Source organism: Artemia sp. Qi Xiang Cuo, chromosome 13 (assembly GCF_049724085.1).
Source record: "Artemia sp. Qi Xiang Cuo chromosome 13, ASM4972408v1, whole genome shotgun sequence".
NCBI classification, from domain to species: Eukaryota; Metazoa; Arthropoda; class Branchiopoda; order Anostraca; family Artemiidae; genus Artemia; species Artemia sp. Qi Xiang Cuo.
Genome location: NC_142806.1, coordinates 65,508,850 through 65,533,747, shown reverse-complemented (window position 1 = coordinate 65,533,747; position 24,898 = coordinate 65,508,850). Strand labels below are relative to the sequence as shown.

The window sequence follows — 24,898 nt, the reverse complement described above, 5'->3', positions numbered from 1 at the left end:
ATAAAAATGAAAAGAAAAAACACACGGTTAAAAGAAAAGGGGCAGTGTGTCAAAAATAAAAATGAAGAGCAAACACACACAGTTAGAACACATGCGACACCGAGCATGTGAGCAAGTCAAAATGAAAATGAAGAGTAAATAGACGCGCGGTTAGAAGAATAGCGGTTGCTTGTCAAAAATAAAAATGAAGAGCAGACAAACATGGTTAGAAGAAAAGTGGCGGAATCTCAAAAATAAAAATGAAGAGCAAAAGCACAAACGGTTCAAAGACATGTGACACCAAAGATATGAGCAAGTCGAAAATGAAAATAAAGAGCAAAGAAACGCGTGGTTAGAAGACATACGACACCGAACATGTGAGCGAATCAATGAAAATCAACCTGGACAGCGAGAATCAAAACGTGTCAAAATTAAAATGAGAGTGATGATGATAGGGTCTGAAAAAATTGTTAAGAGCCTTAATTTTGGTTTTTACAAATGACGTCATTTAGTATTTTAGTACATCATATAAGCATTTCTTATAACATCATAAATGTTATTATATGAGCATTTTCTTATGTGATGCATAGCATAGTATAAATATGATTGTTGAGTTTCCAACACAACAGTTATTTATATAATATAATGTTTGTTCGACAACCTGGTGAAATTCGACAACCTGGACCATCAATTGCGACAACACCAATATGGTCAGCTAAAGCGAAGGTCATTGCTAAATTGTCTGAAGTATTCAAAATCCAAAAATGTGTCAAAAATGAAAATGAAAAGAAAGACACGGGCAGCTAGAAGATATGCGAAAACGGCAATTAGAGCGTGTTAGCAATAAAATGAAGAGCAAAGCCACATGCAGTTAGAAGACATATGACACTGAGCACATGAGCAAGTCAAAAATAAAAATGAAAAGAAAAAACACAGGGTTAAAAGAAAAGCGGCAGCGTGTCAAAAATAAAAATGATGAGCAATGAGACACGCAGTTAGAAGACATGCGCCACTGAGCATGTGAGCAAGTCAAAATCAAAATAAAGAATAAATACACACGCGGTTAGAAGAACAGCAGTGGCTTGTCAAAAATGAAAATGAAGAGCAGACAAACATGGGTAGAAGAAAAGTGGCGGCATCTCAAAAATAAAAATGAAGAGCAAAAACACAAACGGTTAGAAGATATGTGACACCAAACATGTGAGCAAGTCAAAAATGAAAATGAAGAGCAAAGAAACACGCGGTAAGAAGACATGTGATACCGAACATGTGGGTGAATCAATTAAAATCAACCTGCACAGCGAGAATCAAAACAATTCAAAATTAAAAATGAGAGTGATGATGATTGGGTTTGGGATTTTCACATGGAGAAGGTCATCAATGCCTACCATACCTTTAAAAAAAAATTGGCGATAGGTATTTTATAATGAGTAAAGATAAGCCAATGTAAAACGAACCAAACAAATTGAAAATGATAGCGATGATGATTGAGTTTTGGTATTCAACATGGATAAGGTCATCAATGCCTACCATACCTTTGAAAATCAAAAATTTGGACTAGATAAATCGTTTGAAGAAAAAGCAGGGTTTGCACCCACACCTGAATAATTAAAAGAAACAAAGGTTAGAAGATATGTGTTTCATAATGACAAAAGGCAAGCGAAGCCAAACGAAGAAGTTTTGGTCCCACCACCTCAACAATTAAAAGAAACAAAGGTGAACAAAGGGCGATATTTCTTTCATAATGACAAAAGACAAGCTGAGGCAAAAGTTAAAGGTCCAATAAAAAAAAAACGTAAAAAGATAATAAATATATATATATATATATATATATATATATATATATATATATATATATATATATATATATATATATATATATATATATATATATATATATATATATATATATATATATATATATATATATATATATATATATAGGTGAAAGTGAATAGCCTACACCATTAAAATTCACAAGACTAATCTTAGCAGCTAAGGCAAAAGGCAATGAAAAAGTGTTTGAAGCAATGATGAACGAAAATAAAGAAAAAAAAAGTTTCTAGCTTGGATGTTTGCAAAAGCAACAATTCAAGCAAGTAAAAAACAAAATTGAGATGCATACGAAACATTCAACAATGAGATAAGAACGATTCAAAATTAAAATAAAGAACAAAGAAATAATTGGGTATAAGTAATTTGACAGTAAATAAAATTAAATATGCAGCTATGAGATAATTTGCAGCGAGAATAGCAAGCAACAGTGGGAATCAGAACATGTCAAAAATGAAAGTGAAGAAAAATAAATTGTTTGGTTAGCAGACACGCAAAAGTTAGCGTCAGAACGTGCCAACAATAAAAGTTCGTATGTTGACTAAAGTACCGTCTTTCTGAATTGAGATTAAACTATTTTGAATGCAATATTCCGAAACATCATAAGATTCTAACGTCATTTGTGGTCAAGATTAGTCAAGAACTTTGGGTTTTGAAATTTAACATCTAAAAAAGTAAAAATTTTTGAAAGCCGAATCGTAGGTTTAAATTTTGTTTTCTTTTGCTATTTCAGGTTTTGGACATGCTGCAATAATTTTTAATACCTAATGACTGAATGCCTACTGATATATTGAAGGAATTAATCTTTTTACCAGGAATTCTTACCGTTTAAATTTTTGTTTCATTCGGAGTGTAAAAATTAAGTTCTTATCTTTTTTATCTGAGAACTGTATTAGTCATACTACCTTTGATTCTCAAATGTATTTACCTCCCATCCCCGTATTCACGTATTCACCATATTTTTTTATAAAAAAAATTATATTACAACTTAGAGTAAAAATTTGTATAATTTGTAGCCTATAGCTATGTCCAGGCATTAGTTGGACTGCTATAAAAACGAAACTGCAATAAGTACTAAATTTGTAATTTGGACGAGCTCAGGGTGGGTGGTAAGGGTGAGGGTTAATCAGTGACTCTGTAGTAATTATGAAGTAACCAATAAAGGAAAACATAGTAAAAAAATCAATATTCCGAAGGGGTTCCGAAGGGGTATTTCCGGCAAAGGGGGGGGGGTATTTTTCGCGAGAGGAATTTTCCAGATTTGGCAATTCCTATATAAAATTCATATTTATTTGTCTTAATTTTTACTTTGTCGACCCAATCTTACTTGCAGATTTTAAGGGTAATTATCCACGATAAATTTTGACGGGATTGAATTGTCTAAACAATCCTTATGGGAAGAGGAGGCACTTTTCAATGGAGATGGAGCCTAATATTCTTCCGTTTAAAAAAAACGGTCATAGATTAAAGAAAATAAAAAGTTTTTTTCATCTGAAATTAGGCCTAAGGAGCAACAATAAAACCAACGAAAAAATATTACATATATGAAAGTGGTTGCTCCCTTTTCAACACTTCGTTCTCAATGCTTAGGTTTGAATTTAGTCCTAGTTCTGTAAGAAGGACTCCCGAAACACAATTATCGTTTAAATAGAACAATAAGAAGCTTTTATCGAAGTTCTAAGAAACTTTAGCTTGAATATTAGGATGTTGGATAGGGGCAATCTCTTTATTATGTTATCGTTTCTATTTGTTTTGATTTTTAAAGCTGCTCCTTTCTATCAGGGGAATTTTTCTTTTATTAAATTCCTGGTGTAAGTTCATGTCTGCTTGCCGAAGAATTCATTAGTTTGGAGAGATCATTGCAAATGTTATTGCTCTGAATGCGATTATTACATTTCTAAACTTCATTTTTGTCATCTTTCTGAAACTAAGTGACATAAAATTCTTGTTTTCGGGCTAAGAGAATAAAGCAACAAACATAATGTAAAATCTAGAGTAACAAAGTTCAAAAGTGTAATTCATCCATTTTTTTAGTTTGAAAACAATTTTGATTTTTTTTGCCACATTTGTAGCGATTAAAAAAAGGACTTTGGCAATTGTGGTAATAAAGATTGACCGTTTCAAATGTAATATTATGCTTTAAAGCTGTGAATTTACACCTTCCATTTTCTCCGATAGCGCTACATATAGCGCAAAAGACTCTGCCACATGTAATATTATTCTTTTAAAGCTGCGGTGATTAAGATGCGCCAAATATGGCAATTGAAGACTGGGGCCACAAATATAATATTATGATTAAAAGCGGTGTACCGATCGCGCCACTCGCTGAAAGAGATAAAAAAACTTCGTAGCTATAGTAGGTTAGAAATTCTCCAACTATCAATTTGGGAGCGTAACCTCGCTTCTTCGGGTTATCTCCGTGTCGATTACCTCTAATGTTATGTAGAAATCAGATTCCTGGGAGCGTTACCGATGGAGGCATACGAACTAGTTACCTGCAGTGCGATTAGATACAGATATATAAATAAAAAAACACAAATAGAAAAGCAATAGTTTTATTGAGACTTACATTTAGGTGTGCAACAGTGCTTCACTTCAACTGACAACAACAGAGGCAGAGATAATAATAACCAAATCTCTACTTGATTTTCTCAAAGCCTTCGACTCGATACATCATGGAACCATGTGGAAGATTTTAGTGCATTATGGAATTCCGACCAAAATTGTAAATATAATTAAAGCGCTATATCATGATATCATGTGCGCAGTACAGACAGAGGTTGGCCTAACGGAGTGGTTTTCTGTTCAGTCAGGTGTAAGGCAGGGCTGCATTCTATCACCATTACTGTTTGCCATATTGATAGATTTTGTTCTCCGTAAATGCAGTTATAGTGGCGGTCTACAGTTAAATCTCTGAGAGAACTCAATGACGGTGATTTTGCTGACGATGTTGCACTTATTACCCACGACCCAGAAGATATGCAACGCAACATTAATGAACTCGGTCGTATGGCAAATGCTGTCGGACTCTCCATAAATGCTAACAAGACCAAATCCATGTCGAATGCAGTCATACCTGAATTAGCCGAAGGACTTTTGGTTAACAACGAGGAAATTGAGGAAGTGAGAGAGTTTAAGTATCTCGGCAGCATTCTTACGCAAGATACCAACTCCGAAAGAGAAATACTGTGCCTAATAACATTGACTGGGTCCGCTTTCAGCTACCTTAGAAATGTTTGGAGAAATAATAGATATTCCCAGAAGTTAAAGCTTAAAATTTATAATAGCAATGTGGTCTCTGTCCTTACGTACGGCTGAGAAACTTGGAGCATCACTGCTCAGCTAGAACGACGACTCCAGGCATTCGAAAATAATTGCCTAAGGTCTATCCTAAATATACATTGGACGGAAAGAATACGAAATGATGAAATCTATCGTATGACAAATCATACCCCCATCCTTGATCTCATTAGAAAGCGGCGATGGATGTATTGGGGGCATATGCTGCGAATGGGGGAAGGAAGGCTGCCACACGAAGCAGGGTGTTGGACACCCCCGGTCTCCGCAAATCAGGGAGACCGAAAATGACCCTTGGCAGGTCGCTAATGAAGGAGGCGAAGCTGGCGAAGTCCTCGTCGGAGGAGCTATGGTTTAAGGCTCAGGACAGGTTGTCGTGGCGAAACACTGTTGCTGCCTTATGCACCCCCAGGCGTAGGAGGACCTAAGTCTAAGTACTTTTAGGTGTACAAGAGTGCTCCACTTCAACTGAAGACAATAGTGGCTGAGATAACAATAATGACCAAATCTCTACAATGACTGCGTCATAACGATAATTCTGACAAAACGAATGTCCAATAATAGTTCTGAAAAAATGAATCGAAAAGATTATGACAACTGAATGCCAATAATAATAATTCTGATCTATGAATTGCACTCATCAAAATGCCTCCATAATAATAATAATGATAATAACTGAATTGCACTGCCTGAATGCCTCAAAAAACACTTTTCTTCACTACATCAAATTAATCCTGCTTCTGCGCTCTAAGAGCTAATTCACGATTGGCCCAAGTCCTGTGGAGGGGGCCACTACCTTGTTATTATTTTTACCAACTCACTTCATTATGCTAACCGTTCATCCAATAGTTTGTTTTAAATATTTTCGATGATTTAAAAATTGATACTGCTCTTATAACTTAAACTTCCTGAGAAAGTTTGTATCTAGCACTTTTTTTATTAGCAAATTTTAAAACCGAATAGCGTCGTTGTTTGGGTGAGGCTAAAACGCAGTTTCTCTTTTTGCTGATTAAGAATTTAGACTCTTGGAAACGGGATTTGTACTTAATTAGGGGAAGTTTAATTTATGTCGGAATCATCATTAGAAAGAAAGAATTTTATTTTTTTTGTTTTTTAAATATATAACATATTACTCACGGTACTTATTACCCTTCCCATTATTTAATGACGTCTCGTCATTAGGACTTGCTTGCCCTTGGGTTTTTGAAATATTCGCTATTTATTTACTATTTGTCCTACGTAATTTTAATTAACATTGTATTATTTTATACTTTTATATAAGCTTAATCAGGAGTGCTAAAAATTTTCTCTATTACTTTTCTTATTTTATTCTACATCCCTATCTAAAGTTCATCTACCGGACTGAGATTATCTATGGTTGTAGCCTAGCTACTATTCTAAAGATTATTTTTCTACATCCAACACTGATGACTTTCACATTTCCAACAAGGTTGGGGCTATTTTACTTTTACTATAAGATTTTTCGAAATTCACCTTTTACAAGTTTTTTTTTGCTAGCTATAGGATAATTATGCTTCCTATATGCGCTAAATTAATGGTGAAATACATTGACTTTACATTAACTCTATCTAAGTAAATAACAATACATATATACATATTTATGAACGATTTAAAGTATTCACTACATTCACTGGTAATAACTAAAACATTTTTACTTGGTTTGTATAATTTTGATAATAAGTTATCAAAGTTGCTTTTTCAAAACTATTTTTTATCAAAACTATTAAAATGTGACATGTGTAAATTCACATCTATTTCACCACCTACGTGTCTCTTAGCGTACTCACTCCTTCTGTTATAAATTATGGTCCTTCACTCCTTTCGTCTTGCAAAAATTTTAAAACACTTACAATATAGTTTTTTCAGGGAACAGTTCGAGCATGGTTATGTTCATCTTGGACGAAACGCTTTCTTTAATTGTCAAACGGGAAATGATACTCCCAGGAACAGTTGTGTGGAATTTTGATATCAGAGTCCATTCTCACCCGCTGTTTTTGGATAGTTCATAAGGTGGCATATCGTTAAGGGGTTGAACACTAGGACTGTTGAGACTTTAGACTTGATTTATTATCAACACAGTCCGGATCGGGTGGATTTTTTTCTCAGCATATCGTTCTTGGGATATGTTAAAGTACATAGAGAATGTAATTGTCGTATAAAATTGTTCGTTTGTGCACTTGGAGATTACAGTTCTCTTATAAAATTTTTCGTGCCTGGCGTGCGTCTATTAGCTTTTGCGGTGATTCCTTGGTTAATCACAGGGGAATTGATGTTTGGGTTTGGAATGGGTCGACATCAAACTTTAGTGACTCATCAACATATTGTCTTTAACTTGTGGGAGGAGTATATTGTCACTGAGGGGTTAGTCACTAGGGTTAATTTTGGTTTCTGTAATTCAATGGTTGGTTTCCAAGTCCATTTTTCAGAAATTATCTCGTAATATTCATGGGATAACAGAGATATGAACTTTTCGCATTTGATAGAGGTGATAGGATGGATTCCGAGAAATGGTCGAAAGGGATTCGGCGCGTGAATCTGTGACACATAAATAATTTTTGGGTTCATCAAATATCATAACTATACAGTCGCATGGTACATGGGTCCATAATGATTATCAAGGGTGATATTTATTTACTTATATCTTGTACTGGTCGATGGGGTTCTCAGGATTTATGTATTTATATAGTTCGATAATGCACTGGATACTGAGATTCAAATATAGTGTTACCTGACACGTAATATGGTTCGTGGTCGAGGAAACAACGATCAAAAGGTTACTAAAATTGTTTTAAACGAACCTAGGATGAAAATTACCCGGAGTCTACTGTGAGGTCTTTTTGTTGGTTGTGGTTTGATGAAAATCAATTCTACTAGGTTGTATATGCACTGAATAATGCATTGTAATGATCATTTTCTAGTATTTCAATCCACTTCCCGTAATGAAAATAACGAGACAGAATCACACATTCTTTGAAATCAAGTAGTCTAAATACATACTAAACCATACTCTTAGGTGCATTTTAGGGTAAATGTTACCCTACAAGATAATATTAAATAGATAAATTAATATTACTACGTAAATATTGATTATAATAAAACGACATCATTGTCATGTTGTTTTCAGATACATAGACTTCCCATTGGGAAATCTAAAACATATATTTATTATAATTTGTTTTGAGAAAGGAAACGACAATACAAGGCTTATTTAATTCTTCGACACTTATTTAATTCTCCCTTAGATTTAAAACAATCCTTTAAACATAAGTTACTGTACATTGTTAAATTTGAGGTCTCAGTTTACAACATATTTCATGCCTTCATTGTTCACGCACGTCCGTGATGTTTAAGAAATGCATGTTGCAGCGTCATAGCCACACGATTTTACGTAAACGACACTTACAATGAGGAAACAAGACATAGCAAGGGCGAGTGGAGACCTCTATACCCACTCGTTTTCTAATGTCTTTCCTATTTCTTGGCTTAGACGTTCTCATGGGGTTCCGGGTTTAACTTCTGTATTTCAGCCGTTTCCCCGTGTTCTTCCTTTGGGTTTTTGCCTTCTTAGTCTTGGGACTTTTCCACAATTAAAAGTCAGTAAGATTCTCATGGTCAGGGAAATCGCGAATACGAAACATACGGTCAGTAGTATGTTCCACCAGAAATTGGTTGAGAATAATCATTATCTATCATCCACGTACGTTAATCTTTGGTCCTAATTTGTAAATAGGGGAATCTGGGATTCAAATGCTTCTCTTATTCTTGTAAGCCTTAATGTCCCTTTATTTTTTTCTATTTTGGACCATAACGAGGTTTTCATTTCCTCACTTTCTATATTGGGAACAGTGCACGACAGGTTAATTGGCTTGAAATTGATTATTTTGGGACTTTATATTTGCGCTCGTGGTAATTAACGGCGTTCGAACAAATGACTCTTTAGTTACAAGTCGACATCCTTGTTTTATGGTCATCGTACCCACATCTTGTAACAGTAATTCTGTCCTGTAACTTGGATTTATTCTTTCTGTATTATTATAGCAGGACAAAGTTCCAACCTTTTCTCTAGGAACAGAAAATAACCAAAGGTCATTTCTAAGGTGTATGAATATTTCTCGTTTAGTACTCCTATCAAGGCTTCTTTCAGCTGGACTGGATACATCGTACTGGAATGTTACAGGTAGACTTTTTTATATTAAAGGAAATTATTCGAAATTAATTATATGCAATGTGACTTTTTAATTAGAATTTGTTTTCGGGAACTGATATATGTTGAACAGACGGTGTCAGACGGTTTTGATTCGTGCAAAGCCTTGATATATGTTGAACAAAATTTTTCTACAGCATTTTTTTAGTTGTGTGATTTTTACTTGTGAGCTAAAAGTTTTTAAATTATTATTCCTTTATGATGCCTATGAATAAAAATTTTTTTTTTGTATTTTTATGGGTATTTTAATCTGTCCGGTTTTTAACCGTTCTACCTGACTGTGTCGTTACTTTTTATTATGTTTCTTGCGGGTTTTTCTTTTTAGATTTTGCTAGCGAAATGAGATCAAATTTTTTGAATTATTTTTTCAAAAACTCTTGCCCTTTTAATTTTGTTTCTTTCGCATGCGCGGCCGCTGAACTCGGTTTTGATTTCCCTATTTCTTTAACTAACATATGGTCTGATTCACCGCCAGACTCCTCGGAACTGGTTTCCGACAAATCCACATTAGAACTTTTAGAAGTGACACTTCGCGTTTTTGAGGTATCACCTACCCTCCCTTCGTAAATTTCTGCTCCTGTGGAAGTAGAAGGTTTATTCTCAAATCCACATTAGAACTTTTAGAAGTGACACTTCGCGATTTTGAGGTATCCTGTGGAAGTAGAAGGTTTATTCTCTAAATGATCGCTTTGAGTTTTCAACTGGGGAGATTTGAAAAATTCTTGAGAGCTTTGAGAGGAATCAAAAGTTTTTCCGGGGTTCCTCCACTACTTAAATGACATGTCTTCGAGGGGATGGGGCATTCTTTGCACTAGTGTTTCCCTCCACGAAGTCCATTGTTTAGGCTTGACTTTGGACACAGTTATATCATGATATTGTCCTTGCTGGTCATTCTTGGGAGTTTGATTTTTAGGCAATGTACTTTGACTCTTTTTTACTGGGAAATTTATTAAATCCAAAGCTTCTCGCAAATTTGTTTTAATTGAATCTTTCGGAGTTTTCTTTACAGTAATACCCGGAGTTTCTACAGCTCTGTTCAATTCCTCCTGTAATGACAGGGGCCTCTCTATTGTTGTTGCAGGGGAAACCATATCATCTGGAAATCTTTTGGAGGGACAAGGGGTCGAAATTCTATCAGAGAAAAATTGGTTTTTCGGAGATATCCTATAATCTAATTCTCCTGCGCTCTCCGATGATGAACTTTTTGGATCTTTTGGCGTTTTTATTCTCTCTGATAGTAGGGATGTTCCCTTAGGAATAACTAGATTTTTCATAGCTAAGAATTCTTCAAAGTTTTCCTCGTCACTCTCATTCTCGAAATAGTCTTGCTTGAAATTAAAGGGTTTTAGCTCTGCCAATCTTGATTTAGGGGGCTCATTTTCTGCATCTGACGAATCGGTAGACGAGGGACGCAGTACTCATATTTCTGGAAATTGGGCTCTTTTTATTCAGCTAACATGCGCCTTGTGAGTCCTTCCGCTCTCGGGGTTTTCATTTTTAAAAGTATATTCGTTACCGTACTTTTTGACTATTCTGTAGGGTTCACAATAACTACTGGAAAGTGTCTTGCCTTTCGTCCTTGCCTAATTTCTTAGGTAGACGCAATCTTCTATCTTAAAATCTGTATTCCCTTTGATTTTGGGTTTGTTTCTTGGCTCTTGGTTTATTTTACATTTTTCCAATTCTTGCCTAACTATCTTACGAGTTTTCCTCATCCTATTTATGAATTCTTGTTTGTAATCCTCTGAGTTATTGTAATATTGCCGGGGCTCAATAATCTCATCATACGGGATTCTGAAATAACAACCAAAAAGTAAATAAAAAGGATTGTCTTTGGTTGTTTCTGAATAAGCAGTATTGATTATGTTAGTTAAATAAGGTAAGAATTGATCCCAATCGTTCATGTTGTCTTTTGTATAAATGCTTAATACATTCAACAATATTTTATGCCTATTTTCTATTTTACCATTAGCTTTTGGGTGATTTGGGGAAGTCACCAATTTCTCTATGTAAGAAGACTCATTAAGTCTTTTGTTACTTTTGACACAAAATTGCTTCAGTTGTCACTTAAAACCTTATTTGGGATGGCAAATTTTTTAAATAATTTCGCTAAATCCTTACTCGTGGCGAAAGCGCCTTGATTTTTAATGCTTTTGCAAAAGTAAATTCGGAAAAGTGATCGATAACTGAAAGAATACAAGTATGGCCTCTGTTTGAAACGGGTAAGCCTCCACTGGCTCCATATAAACCAAATGAGACAATATCGAAGCGGAATCTCGCTACCGGGACTCTTCCCATTGAAGGATTAGGATAAGCTTGGGATTTTTTTCTTCAGCTACACGCTTCGCATGTACTTACAAATTCTTTAAGTTTTTTTACTGCCGACTGCACGTAAAAATATAATTTTAATTTATGGGAAGTTTTCGCTACTCCTAAATGTCCACCTATATCTGAATGAAAATATTCGAATATAGGTGTTATTAAGTTTTAGGGTAATACAGGTATTATTGAGGTTTGGTTTTTATTTGCCTCAGCAGTCACGATTCTACATAGTATTTCTTCATCATGATCATAGTAAAAATTATCTATCTCTTTTCTAAGAGTTTTGAATTTATCTGGTAACGCATCATCATTCACAAAATAATTAATAATACCTACACAAATTTCGTCCTTTTTTGCTTTCTTTTTATATTTTCTAAAGACAAGGGACGATAGTTATCCTTATTTTCTTTTACTGTGTCTTTGACTTTGTTTTTCTTATGTTTATGTTTGCTGTTAGTATTGATAGCGTTAACTTCATTTTCCTCAGTGTCCAACGGCATATTTTCTGGAAATCTACTCAAAAAGTCACAAGCAGCATTTTGTTTACGTTTTAAATATTCAAATTCGTAATCTAGGTCTTGGATTTTCATAATCCATCTAGCTAGAATTCCCGTGGGGTTTTTAAATGTACGCAAGTACTGCAAGCTTTAATGGTCTGATCGTAGTATGAATTTTCTACCAATTAAATAGTTTCTAAATTTGTCCAAGTGGTGGATTATAGATAATAATTCTAAGTTTGTGGCGGAATAACTACTTTCACCTTTTGATAAAGTTCTGCTCAAATAGCATATAACTTTTTCTATTTTTTTGTTTAGGCGTTCCTTCTAGAGGATTAGGGTTTTCTACCGGGATTATTTGCGAAAGAATAGCGTCAATACCTTTAGAACCAGCATAAGTAGTGACCACGATAAGTCTATTTTTGAAATTAGGAAGCAAGAGTACTGGTTCAGCAGTGACTGCTTGTTTTAGATGGTTTAGGGAAAATTGAGCTTCCTGGGACCTTATAACATACTGGGAGTTCTCTTTAATTAATTCCGTGATGGGTTTCCCAATTTGGGCCTCATTACGCACGAATTTTCTAAAGTAGCCAGTAAGACCTAAAATTCCTCTTAATTCTTTCATAGTTCTAGGGGGGTTTGAAGTTTTCAACAAATTTTATTTTATCTGGGTCTGGGGATATCTCTCTTTGCGTCACCACTACTCCTAAAAATTTAATTTTTGGTTGAAATAAATTTACTTTTTCAGGCCGGCATTTTAAATTACCTGAATTTCTCGAACACCTTAATGTTGCTAAGTGTTGTTCAGCGTTTTCTCCCACGCATATGATATCATCAACAAAATGAATGATATTCTTTAATCCTCTTAATAGATGCAATAAGGGTCTACATAGTGCGCTTGGACTTGGCTTAAGTCCAAAAGGTACTCTTAAGTATTCATATGAACCACATTCAGCCGTAGAAAACGCAGTTTTATAGACATCTTTTTCGGCTATTTTCACTTGGTGGTAGCCTTGGGGTAAGATCCAAAGAAGTAAAAATTTAGTTTTTGCTTGAAATAGAGTCAAGAATTTCATCTATTCTTGGTGAAGGAAATTTATCACTAACTACTTGTTTGTTAAGGGCTCTATAATCTACTACAAGTCTTAGATCACCATTCTTTTTTGGGACCAAGATCACTGGTGCGCTATATGGACTTATACTTGAACGTATAATTTCATTTTTTTTTTCTAAATCATGAATTTTATTTTTTAACCACTCTTTGTGCTTATACGGCACACGATATGGCTGTTTCGCGACAGGACTACCAGTCGTTAAAATTTAATGTTAAAAAAACGGTATCAGTCCGACGTCGTCTTCAGATGCGGAAAATACATCTTTAAAATTCCATAATAATTCGCACAATTTTTTCTTAAGTTCTAAGTCCGTAATATGATCCATATTAAATTTGTTTCAAAATTGCGATTTGGTTAGAGGGTATTTGTTAATTGAGGTTTTAATGCCATTAACTAGGTTTCTGTTAGAATTTTCCCATCTATCTAAATCATTCTCCGAGATAACTTGGATTTGAACTAAACACGTCCCCTTTTTTATCGTAATTGTATCATTTTCGTGGTTATTAGTTACCCAAATAAAACTTTCTTCTTTGTCATCAGATATAATCTGTTCCTCGCATAACAAATTTTCAGGAATTTCATTCGATGGGATCGCAAGCCATATTTCAGATTTGCTATCTACTGGTTCAATCATTTGTGATATTTGAATTCTTTGCATTCTTTTGGGAGGGATCTTTGCTTTCCATATCGCGAACCCGTACAATTTCTCTTCACTATTATTGTCTATTAGATTCATACTGGCGCTATGCTGCGTCATTGCGGCATCTTGCGGCGTCACATTGGGTTTTACTATGTTTTTCCATAATTCCGCTATTTTCTTTATTTCGTTTGACCTATACTGTCGCATATCTCCTATTTTTATTTTTGCAGATTCAATACACTTATTATTTAAATTTACTTCATTTCTGCAATGTCTCTCAGAATAATTGAACAAATTTCTGATTATGTCATGTCCTCCTTGCGAGACATGAGGTTCAAAAGATTGCGACATTATACCGCCGGAAATTTTATTTACTGTCACGTTCTCTTCGTAACCTCTGTTACAGTTTCTTAAGGTAGAAATTCCCTCCTCTACCTTAGCCAGGTAGACAAGCCTTTCGTTAGCTACGTCTAATAGTACCCTATTAGACCTTAGAAAAATTGTGCCGATAATGGCTTCGCACGGAAGGTTATCGCATATTATAAAATTTGTCAGAAAGATTCTATTATCCCTTTTTACGTATAGGCGAATTGAACCTCTTGCATACAATTTATGCCCTGTCACGCTAGTTAAATTAGGATTATTAAAATTTCTCTGTCGCTTAATATGCGAAGACAAAATATTAAATATGCATAGGTTTATGATACTAATCGTTGCACCACAGTCAATTAAAGCCTTAAAGTAAACATTTGCCAAACAAAAATCATTAAATATAGGTAACTTGTTATTACTCTCACTAAAGGACGGTACTACTATCGGTTTGGACCTATAAAATATTCTAGGCACCCTCTAGGCCCAATTTATTCTTCTGAGGGGCCTGAAACGTTTCCCTGCGGATTTATTTCATACGTTGGTGTCTGCATTAGAGATTCGGATACGTCCATGGAATCTTTAGCTACTTGATTTATGTTTGTTTGCAAATTTTGCCATGTATTATTACGATAGTTTGGATTTCTTGCGTCAGTGCCGGCTGCTGGCGCTGAGTGCCAATGCTATTGGCTTGAAAAATTTTCATTTCCCGTCGGCCAATTAACTATTTGCCGTCGGCTTGAAAAATTTGTATTTCCCGTCGGCCGATAATTATTTTGTCTATTGGGGGAGGGTTATACAGATTTGGTTGGTTCGCGCTGTAAGGTACTGATTGGCACAATCTTCCCTGGCTATAGCCTAATGCACCAATGGCGCTAAAATTTGTTCTTCCGAACAAATGGTTGCCATAGTCTTGCGCATTACCGATAGCAATTCTTGGTGTGCGATTGGGGACATAACGGCACTTTCTTGCGATATGACCAATGCGATTAAAAATATAGCATCTTATTATTGTATGGTTGATTTCATAAATAATTGGTTTGACGGGCTGAAAACATACTGTTTTCGGCCTAGAGGGTTCTTGCGTTCTATTTCTTTGTGACACTGGGGAATTATCCCTTGAAAAGAAATTTGGAGACGCCTGATCGCCCTTGAAGGTCAGGCTTGCTTTTGATTCGCCTAGGCTATTTATTTTTGTTTTACTGTGATTTGCCACAATCGTATTGACTTCGATGAATCGCCCTACCTCCTGAACTGCAAGATCCAACGTCTGAATATTTTTGATATTACCACTCTATGTAGTTTTGGGGGTAGCCCTTGCAAAAAGATATTTAGTACGACTTTTTTATACAGTTCTCCTGAACCTTTTCCATATTTTGCTTCTACTGAGATCCGTATATTATCAAGATATTCTCTTACATTTTGTGAATGGTCAAAGCACACTATTCCGTGTTTTAATTTATTTGAGGAACTGGTTTCGATAAATCTATCTTTAAATGCCGTTAACAATTTGTCCATCGTATTTATTGGCAAGAGTTAATTCTACAAACTGGGCCAATTGGATATTAAATTCGTCGATATCTGTTTGTCCATCGTATTGCGGAATAGATTTTGCTATTTCTATATTTTTCGCGACCAACTTTTGCGCCATTAATAGTTCACTTAATTCTTCTGACATTTTTGCGTTTGAATAACTCAAAATTTAATTTTTTTTTCACTTAACCTATTTTGAGGGAGGCTATTATCTCCTATGAGATATTTTAAAAGGGTTTCCTATTATAGCTTAGCGATTATAGGCATAACCACTTTTTTTATATATCTGTATCTCTCCAATGGTTAAATTTAAATTGCGAAGTTTATAGCATAACTAGTTCGCGTGTCTTCCTCCAAATTTCCGACCGTGCCATATGTAGCGATAAAAAAGGACTGTGGAAATTGTGGTAATAAAGATTGACCGCGTCAAATGTAATATTATGCTTTAAAGCTGTTAACTTACACCTTATAAGTTCTCCGATAGCGCCACTTATAGCGCTAAAGACTGTGCCATATGTAATATTATTGTTTTAATGGTGTGGCTATTAAAAACCAACAAAGAGAAAAATCTCAAAAAAAAAACGAGACTGTGGCCAGTGAAGAGAAAATAAAACAACAAATGCAAAACACAGCGGAGATTTCGCCTGTATCCAAACAAGGCATCTTCAGCACGAAGGAAACACAAGAAGAACAGGATAAAAAAAACAAGATAAAACTAAAAACCAATAAAACCACCACCAAAAAAAATGTACAATGTAAATGTAAAATGTAAAAATGTAGAAAAAAATTTTTGCGCCAATTGTATATTTTTTTTTCGGTGGTGGTTTTATTGGTTTTTAGTTTTATCTTGTTTTTTTTATCCTGTTCTTCTTGTGTTTCTTTCGTGCTGAAGACGCCTTGTTTGGATACAGGCAAGATATTCGCGTTGTTTTGCATTGGGTTTTCTTTTCTCTCCACTGGCCACAGTCTCGTTTGTTTGTTGTTATTTAGATTTTTCTCTTTGTTGGTTTTTGTCATGGCTGGCCAGTTCGGCTTAAGATCTTTCATTCGTCAATTGTGTGGCGATTAAGATGCACCAAATGTGGCAATTGGAGTCTGGGGCCCCAAATGTAATATTATGATTTAAAGCGGTGTACCGATTGCGCCACTCACTGAAAGCGAGAAAACAAAATGCGTAGCTAGAGTAGGTTAGAAATTCTCCAACTATCAATTTGGGAGTCAAACAACCTTTTATCAAGCAGCAGTTCAGCCTTAGCCTACATGACATATATTCTATAAAGAAGCCAAAAAAAAATTTAAAATGCATTTTTTTTTAAATTGTTATTAAAAACCACTTTTTAATACAAGAAAGGCTTTTTAGGAATTTAAAAGAGCAAAAAAAACTATCAATATAAAAGACGTCCATTTCAACTGTTTTAAAGGTGACAAAACAGATATAGGCAAAGGGCATTATGAAAAAATTAAGCTTCTAAGTTCAAATTTATATTCAAAGTTTTTACCCAGATAACTGATGAATTTTGTGAAACGGTATTTAAAATTTTGTATGCAGTAATGTCCGATAAAAAAAACTACTAATTTTGATAATTTCAAACATCGCAAAATACCCAAGACGATGAACATGTCCTAATGGGGGGCCCTGGATCTATCAAAATATTTCAATGGTTTCCCAGGGAATGACGTCACGTGGTAACAGATTGGTCCAGAGTTTAGACATTGAGGATAAAGTAAGTTAAATTTACAAAAAAGGGCATTTTTCAGATTAAAAAAAGGGCCAAAGGTCCCAACAGCTATGCTACTTTTGCAATGTTGCATGCGTCATAGAAACAAAAAACGATTCGTTCACTCCTGCGGGAGGAGGAGAAACTAATGATTTAATTTATTATCTTGAAACGTGTTCATAATTATGACGTCGTTCATGTGATTTTTCTTGTCAATCATATGTTTCTTGTATAATTTTAGCCTGCATAATAGACACTAAAAAAAAAACACTACTGAGGCAGATATGACATATGTATGCTCTTGAAATGTGCTCAAAATATGACGTCATTCAATGGATTTTTTTTTAAGATAAAGGCCCTTTACGAATTTTTTCGAACTCGTAACCTTTAGAGATCGTTTTTTTAGGCCAAAGAAACTCAGGATGCCAATTTGCCAAAGAAAATACAGAGTCGTTTTCGAGAAAAAATACATAAATACAGATAAAACTATTGCTCATTTAAAGAGGTAATACAGATAATATATAGTAGGGGTGGTTGTATCGTTTTTAGTATCCATGACGCAAAGAAATTTACACAAGAAACATAGCTAAGTATAAATACCCAGCGTAATGAGTCTTTTACGCTTTCAGCAGTTTCATGATACCTAGAGGATAGAAAGAAAATTAAAAATTGCTCAAAATCAACAAACTGAAACATCAAATGAGAAAAGATCAAAATGACGATCTGAGAAATGTAAATTCTTAATGGGTGAAAATGAACACCCTAGACCGTAAAATGTAACAAAACCCATCCAAGCAGCTAAGGAAAAGATCAATGAAAAAATATTTGAAATAATAATAAGCAAAAATGACGAAAAAAAAATATACGGTTAAAAGATAAGCAGTGGCGAGTACGGCTACAAGACATGCAACAGCAACAATCAGAACAAATCGGAAATGAAAATGAAGAACAAAGATATATGTGGTTAGTTGATATGGTACCACTCAAACGGTACTGTATATGTATATAATTATATATTTATATATATGTATATATACCCAGGAGCCCGGCACGTGGCAGGCTTCTATATATGGATTCTCATTGTCACTTGTCTTCTAACCGCAGATAATTTGAGCCTTTTCTTGATGTCATGACGTCACCAAAGGCTCGATACAACTGCCCTGTGAAAAATACGAATTCTTCCTTAAATTCCTGGCCTATTTATATCGTTTTAGTGGCCCGACATCGCTGCTCCTGGTTTTCTAACCATAGATTTCATTGTACATTTTTGTTCATCTTTACCTCAAAAAGTTTTTTCCATAGCTTTTACAGTTTAGATTCATTGATCATCTCACACTATCTATACATCAACGACTTTTTATGGTTCGATGATCACTTACGCTGAATGAAGCTAGAGCAAAAGACGAGTTTAAGTTTTGAACCCGTTTATGAAACTCTTCAGAGAGCAAGTGACGTCTTAAAAAAAGGCAAACCTATTCATTTGGAATCTGTGGTGGTGACAATGCTATTCGACCATGCAAGCAGCAATCTTAAAATGAATTACCTTTGTATGCTATTCTTTCCTTGGGAAAATGCAGGGCTCCACATTGAATACAAACAATGTTGAAGGATCCCAATGACTTATATGTAACACTTACTGAGTTGATGGCATCATAAGGTTTCTAATTTTCTTTTTTAAGATTTTTAAATTGTTGTAATCCATGGTTAGGTCTAGGCATTATGAAACCACTTAAAACACCTTTTCTAAATAGACTAATTACGCTTGGTATTTTATACTGAGCCATGTTCCTTTGTAATGTTTCATTCGTCATAGATAGAATTCCGGTAATTTGATTTCATTAAGTTCATTTTGTTGCGTTGAAAACTGTAAGCTTACTGGTTTTTATTCTGTCGTATCTCACTATAAGTGGATTTAACCTAATAGAAAATAAAACTTCTTTTAAAATTGTCAGGTATTTTTCTTGTTTAAAATAAAAAATTATAGTTTTTTATGAAACATCAATAACATTTTTGCAGCTTACATATATCTTGTAAATCATTTGTTTCTTGTGTTAGTTTGCCTGTATCATAGACACTTAAAACGATACAACCACAACTGAAGCAAATACGGTGCATGTATGCTTTTCGAATGTATTCATAAATATGACGTCATTTACATAATTATTTGTTCCAAAATTAAGGCTCTTAACGAATATTCTCAGACTTCTGACCTATCTAGATCGTTTTTTTTATGCAAGAATATCCCAAGATACCAATTTTCAAAAATATATGGAGCCATTATCGAGAAATAGAAAACTATTTTTGTTCTCCATTTTCGTTTTTGATTCTAATCGGCGCAGGTCTTGTAGCCCCATTCGCTGCCGCTTATCTTTTGGACAAACCGATGTTTGCATTCCAGTTAATGGGGACTTTCAGTCTTAGGGATTGAGCATCTCATGGACTGGGCATTTCATTAAAATTAGATCCTCTTGCAACATGAAGTTAGGAGTTGTCCTAAGATGCAAAAGTCTTCTCCCTGATGATTCTATTCTGCCACTTTGAATTCGTGCATCACACCTGTCATGAAATATGCATGTCCTTTCTTCGCTGGTGCACCAAAAAGTCACATCGCTCCACTCCAACATATTCAAAATAGAGCAGTGCGTGCAGCAACCTCTGGCAACACGAAAGCTAAAAACCCACAGCTGATCAAGGAACGTTTCGATGTGCCATCCATGTCAGTTTTCTATAAGTACTATTATAACCCTCCATCAGAGGAGCTATCGAAACTCGTTTCTGATACAGCAAAGCCCTTGCGATCAAGTCGCCGAGGTACAGCTGGTCAGGACTACCTTGAGCAGGGTAATCCCCGCCAAGAATATCTGAAAACGAGTTTCACCCGGCGATTGGTTGCCACATGGACTAGATTGCCGGCAGAGGTAACCCGGGAAAATCCTTCCCTTGACGCGTTCAAGAAAAGATATAACAAGTACTTCACTGTTAGAAAATGAAGTAATTACCAGGACTAGCGGCAAATCATCATATGTAATGGAGCCGTGAAGTCTGTAATAAAAAAAACGATTGAAAGGTCGTTTCCTATTATTCCGAGTGTGGAAAGACCAAAAATGACATCAGAATCAGAAAACTTCAGCTATTAGTACCTCATTTCCACCCAAGCAAGGTCAGAGGACGATGAAATGTCAGAATGTATATTTGTGCAATATTTGGTGGATTGAGAGGTCGCTTCCTGTTAAGTATAGTCTAGGAAGACAGAAAATAACATCAGAACTGAAAAATTCCATCACCTAGTAACCCCATTTTTACCCTAGCCGAGGCCAGAAGGGATAAAAATACCATTTGCGACAAAATAATAATATAGTACATAATTGAAAAAAAATATAATTAAAAGGTTGTTTTTTATTAATTCAAGTCTTTGGAGACTAAAAATGACATCAGAATTTGAAAATTCTATCGCTTAGTATCCCATTTCCACCCAAGCAAGGTCAGAGGAAGATGAAAAATCAGTATTTTAATTAGTGCAGTATTTGGTGGCTTGAAAGGTCGTTTCCTATTAATTAAAGTCTGGAGAGACCAAAATGACGCAAAAATTGAAAAATTCCATCACTTAGTGGCGTAATTGAAATAAAAATGGGTAAATATGGTACTAATTGATAAAATTTTTCAGTTTTGATATGATTTTCGATCTCCTAGGACTTGAATAATAGGAAACGATCTTTAAATCCATGAAATGTTGCAGAACTTTAAAATCGTTACGTAATCCGCCCCCACCCTGTTCCCTAAAAAAAGGCGTATTCCTGCATATCCTATTTTGGTAATGTTATTAAGCAAATTTTCCTAAACATTTTGGTATCAAAAACATTTCTATTAATCAAAATGAAAAGTGTTTGGCCTTTTTTCTTAGTTTTACTGGACAAATTTTTTTCCGAGTATATATAATGACCAATTCCACAATAGGACCCATTAGCAGATACTCATCGGAGTGGAAATCGTTGGTAAAACCACGTTTCTACGGATGTTTTTCTCTAAACACTGCCAAGTAAAAATCTGCATCCAAAAAAATTCCAAATAAATCCAAGTAAATATTTTGTCCAGGAAGCCTACTTTGATGTCAAACAACTAAACTAGGAAATTATGTTTAATAATTTAAAGGGCATACCAGTATATTTACGAAAAAGAGAAAGATAAACAATGTAAAAAGAATAAATTGAAATATACAGTTTGTTTGTCAGCGTTCAAGTTTTCGATTAGATTAAAAAAAAACAAGCGAAAGTATTCCCCTAGATGAACGAATCAATTAATGAATTCAAAACAAATAAATTATTTAGTAGAGTACAAGGAAAGGGAATTCGCAGGCAACCTTCATGGTTAATCTGGCAGTGTTGTTGCTAGCCTTTGCTATGGTAAGCCCATCAAGCTGATTTTTTTTTATGAAGAAGCTAAAAGACTCATATCCAGGATACATGGCGATCCAGTGGCAAAATGTTCAATCAGATAAACACAATAACAATTAAATAAGACAATGCTATAAATAACACTACTCAATGGCCTGTAACTTAATTGAAAAAAAAAAAGATAATAGTTAAAATAATCTAAAAAAAAAGGTTCCCTTGCAAGCACACAAAGCAATCTGTTACACTTCAAGCGCAATTATGACTAAAAAAGTCAGTGGCACAATCAGAGTAAGGGTACAATTAAAACAGACCAGAAGAATGAATGGTTTAGCGGTGAGAAAGCTTCAAAACAAGTGAAATATCTAGAAGGGTTTAACTAGTTCGGTGCCTTTGAGTGTATATCTTAAATAGCCCCAATCAAACTGGTGCCTCAGTTTTGGACCTCAAAAACACATACTCATATATAATAAAGAGATTTAATTTTGCTTATTTTTTCTCTGGAAAAAACCTTGAATTTAATTTTTGAATTGAATTCTCTCGCATTCTCTTTCGCGTGTATGCACTCTTTGGTGACGATACAGACTGCTTGATTGAGTAAAATACGTTTTGCACGAGTCACACTTAAACGGTTTCTCACCTGTATGCAATCTTTGAAGGTTATTCAAATGGTTTGATTGAGTAAAACACTTTTTGCACAAATCACATTTAAAAGGTTTATCACCTGTATGCAGTCTTTGATGTTCTTTCAAACTGCTCATGTGGGTAAATCTCTTCTGGCATACACCACACATAAACGGTTTTTCTCCCGTATGAACTCTTTGATGTGACTTCAATTGTGAACAGCAAGGAAATTGTTTATGGCATATATTGCACTCATAGTCTTTTCTGAACTTTTTCCTATGCAAGCCAATATTAGGATTTGAAGCTTCCATAAGTGCATTGGTATTACTTGATAAATTATCTGCAACTCCTACAATAAAATAAAATTAAAATTAATAAAATCAAAACAGAATCTGACAAATTAAGAAAAAAAAAATAGCTAAACGAGAGGCTTGAAAAGATTCAAGTCTATTGCTAAAAGCATTATAAAAACAAAACTCCCTAATTTTAGCTTAAATACTAAAGGGTTTATATTTAAAAACTTTGTGTCTACAACTAAAGCGCGGACCCTATGTTGCCAAGCGGCGACTAGAATCCCAGACCTTGCCAATCCAGTAGTTGTCAATCCCCAGCCATCTTATGCTGTTGTTCTCAAAATGTCAAAATCTCTCGAGACCCCCAATGTTCGTACGCAGTTTTTGGACAGCATTTGCCCCGACTCAGCGGAAATCAGTGAGCTAAGAAAGTTGAAACAGGAATGGAAACTGTACGTCAAATCTAAATCATCTGCTGAGAAGATTGTTTAGAATATAAAAGCTAGTAAGCCTGAGGTTGCCGCCATGCTCAAAGAGAAACTATTTATTGCCCCCCATAGGTATTGCACTCATACTGATGTAGAATTCCTTTTTAAAAATGCATAAAGGGCAATAGATATCGGTAACTTTGAGCGTTCCAAAGCTTTTAAGCTGTATTTCAGGACCAGGAGGGATCTTGAAGATTTTCATGAAGTATCAGTTCAGATCAACTATGAGAAGTTGCCTGTGCAAGAGTTTAAATTTCTCCCATGGAGAACTTTGTTTTTCTTTCCATGTTTTTCCTTCCATAGAGTTGGTCACAGAGCATCCGGCTGCGTCCTGACGCCTATTTGGGGTTGTTGTGGTGCTTCTTACCACATCTCCACGAACGATAATATGCCCACGAATGACATATTGTGCATATTGTACAAAAAAAGGGCCACAAATATTACAGCGTAAGGTGTCCGGCTAATAAGGCAGTAAAAAGTGCTAAACCCCTACCAAGAAGAGTCTAAAACCCAACCTCTCAAGGTGCGATAAAGAAATGAGCCGAGGATCCTCCATCTTTTATGCGATAGTCTCATGGCAACTAAATAGAAATTAGCTAAATTAGTCAATGTTTTTAAAGGACTTTCATCTAGATGTAACATACCGTGTGTTCAGGAGCACTACTTTGGTTCAACTTCTTTGAGCCTTTTGGAAATATGAACCAATCTACAAGTATTCTCGGTCACTGCGTGCCGCTCTCAGTCCTATGGCTGGCCTTGCGGTTGTCTAGCAGCCTATGTGATGTCATGTTTTCCTTCGTCCATTTTTTATGCAGCAAGTGACTTTTTAGCAATTAGAATCCAAAATTTTGTTGGGTTGAACAAATGTCTGCCCAAAAACTAACGTGACGATCGATCTGAGAGACTTTTTGCCACTAGTCTAAATGCTTGCTAAAAATAAAAGAGCAGGGTTTATGCTGTATCGTGACTGGTGACTTCAATTGTGACCTAACTGATCCACTTAGTTCTTCCGGTGATTCTGATCACCGAAGTATTATTTTCGATCTGTTCGATGATGATTACGTAGTTGTGCCGAAGACTGATAGTTTTACTTACATCCACACGTCAGGTAGTACATCTAATTTAGACCATGTTTGTCATACGTCACCCGTAAGTATTGCGGATGTTGTTGTTAGTGATTCCAGTTTTACGTCAGATCATTTTTCTTTGTTTTCTTGAGCTCAGATTGGTGATATTGGTCCTTCTTCTAATCCGTTTGCTAAAAAGCAATCTGTATTTTATATTAATGATTGGGACATGGTGTCTTGAGATCTTTTCAAGAATGCGTGGAATGATGTTTTCGTAAAAATTTGCAGACCATTTGATTTTTTGATGCGGAGTTCAAGAAAGAATACCGTATGCTTGATTATCAAGTTAGGCTGAACATTTACTGTAATAAACTTACTCATGCTCTTTCTCTCAGAACGATCGACAGTGACTATTAGGCGAGAAGAAGTTGAAATTGAAGAGCCCAGTTGGTTAACTAACTATAATTTGCGTAATACTTGTTTCTCTGATGAATTTAGGCTTTCAGTTTG

General features: G+C 35.1%; 1 protein-coding gene across 4 annotated transcripts in view; it reads right to left on the bottom strand.

Annotated features, from left to right (window-relative positions):
* Positions 1-24,898, bottom strand: part of LOC148945558 (zinc finger and BTB domain-containing protein 35-like) — a 205,721-nt gene that overhangs the window by 158,544 nt on the left and 22,279 nt on the right. For 3 of the 4 annotated variants that reach the window (XM_089098710.1, XM_089098708.1, XM_089098712.1), the window contains exon 5: positions 21,728-22,889. The exons of the other annotated variant lie outside the window; for it this stretch is intronic. In XM_089098710.1, coding sequence (XP_088954836.1) covers positions 22,435-22,889 — 455 coding nt within the window. In that variant the 3' untranslated portion in view covers positions 21,728-22,434. Of the gene's footprint in view, positions 1-21,727; positions 22,890-24,898 lie in introns of those variants that run through there. 4 annotated transcript variants of the gene reach the window in all.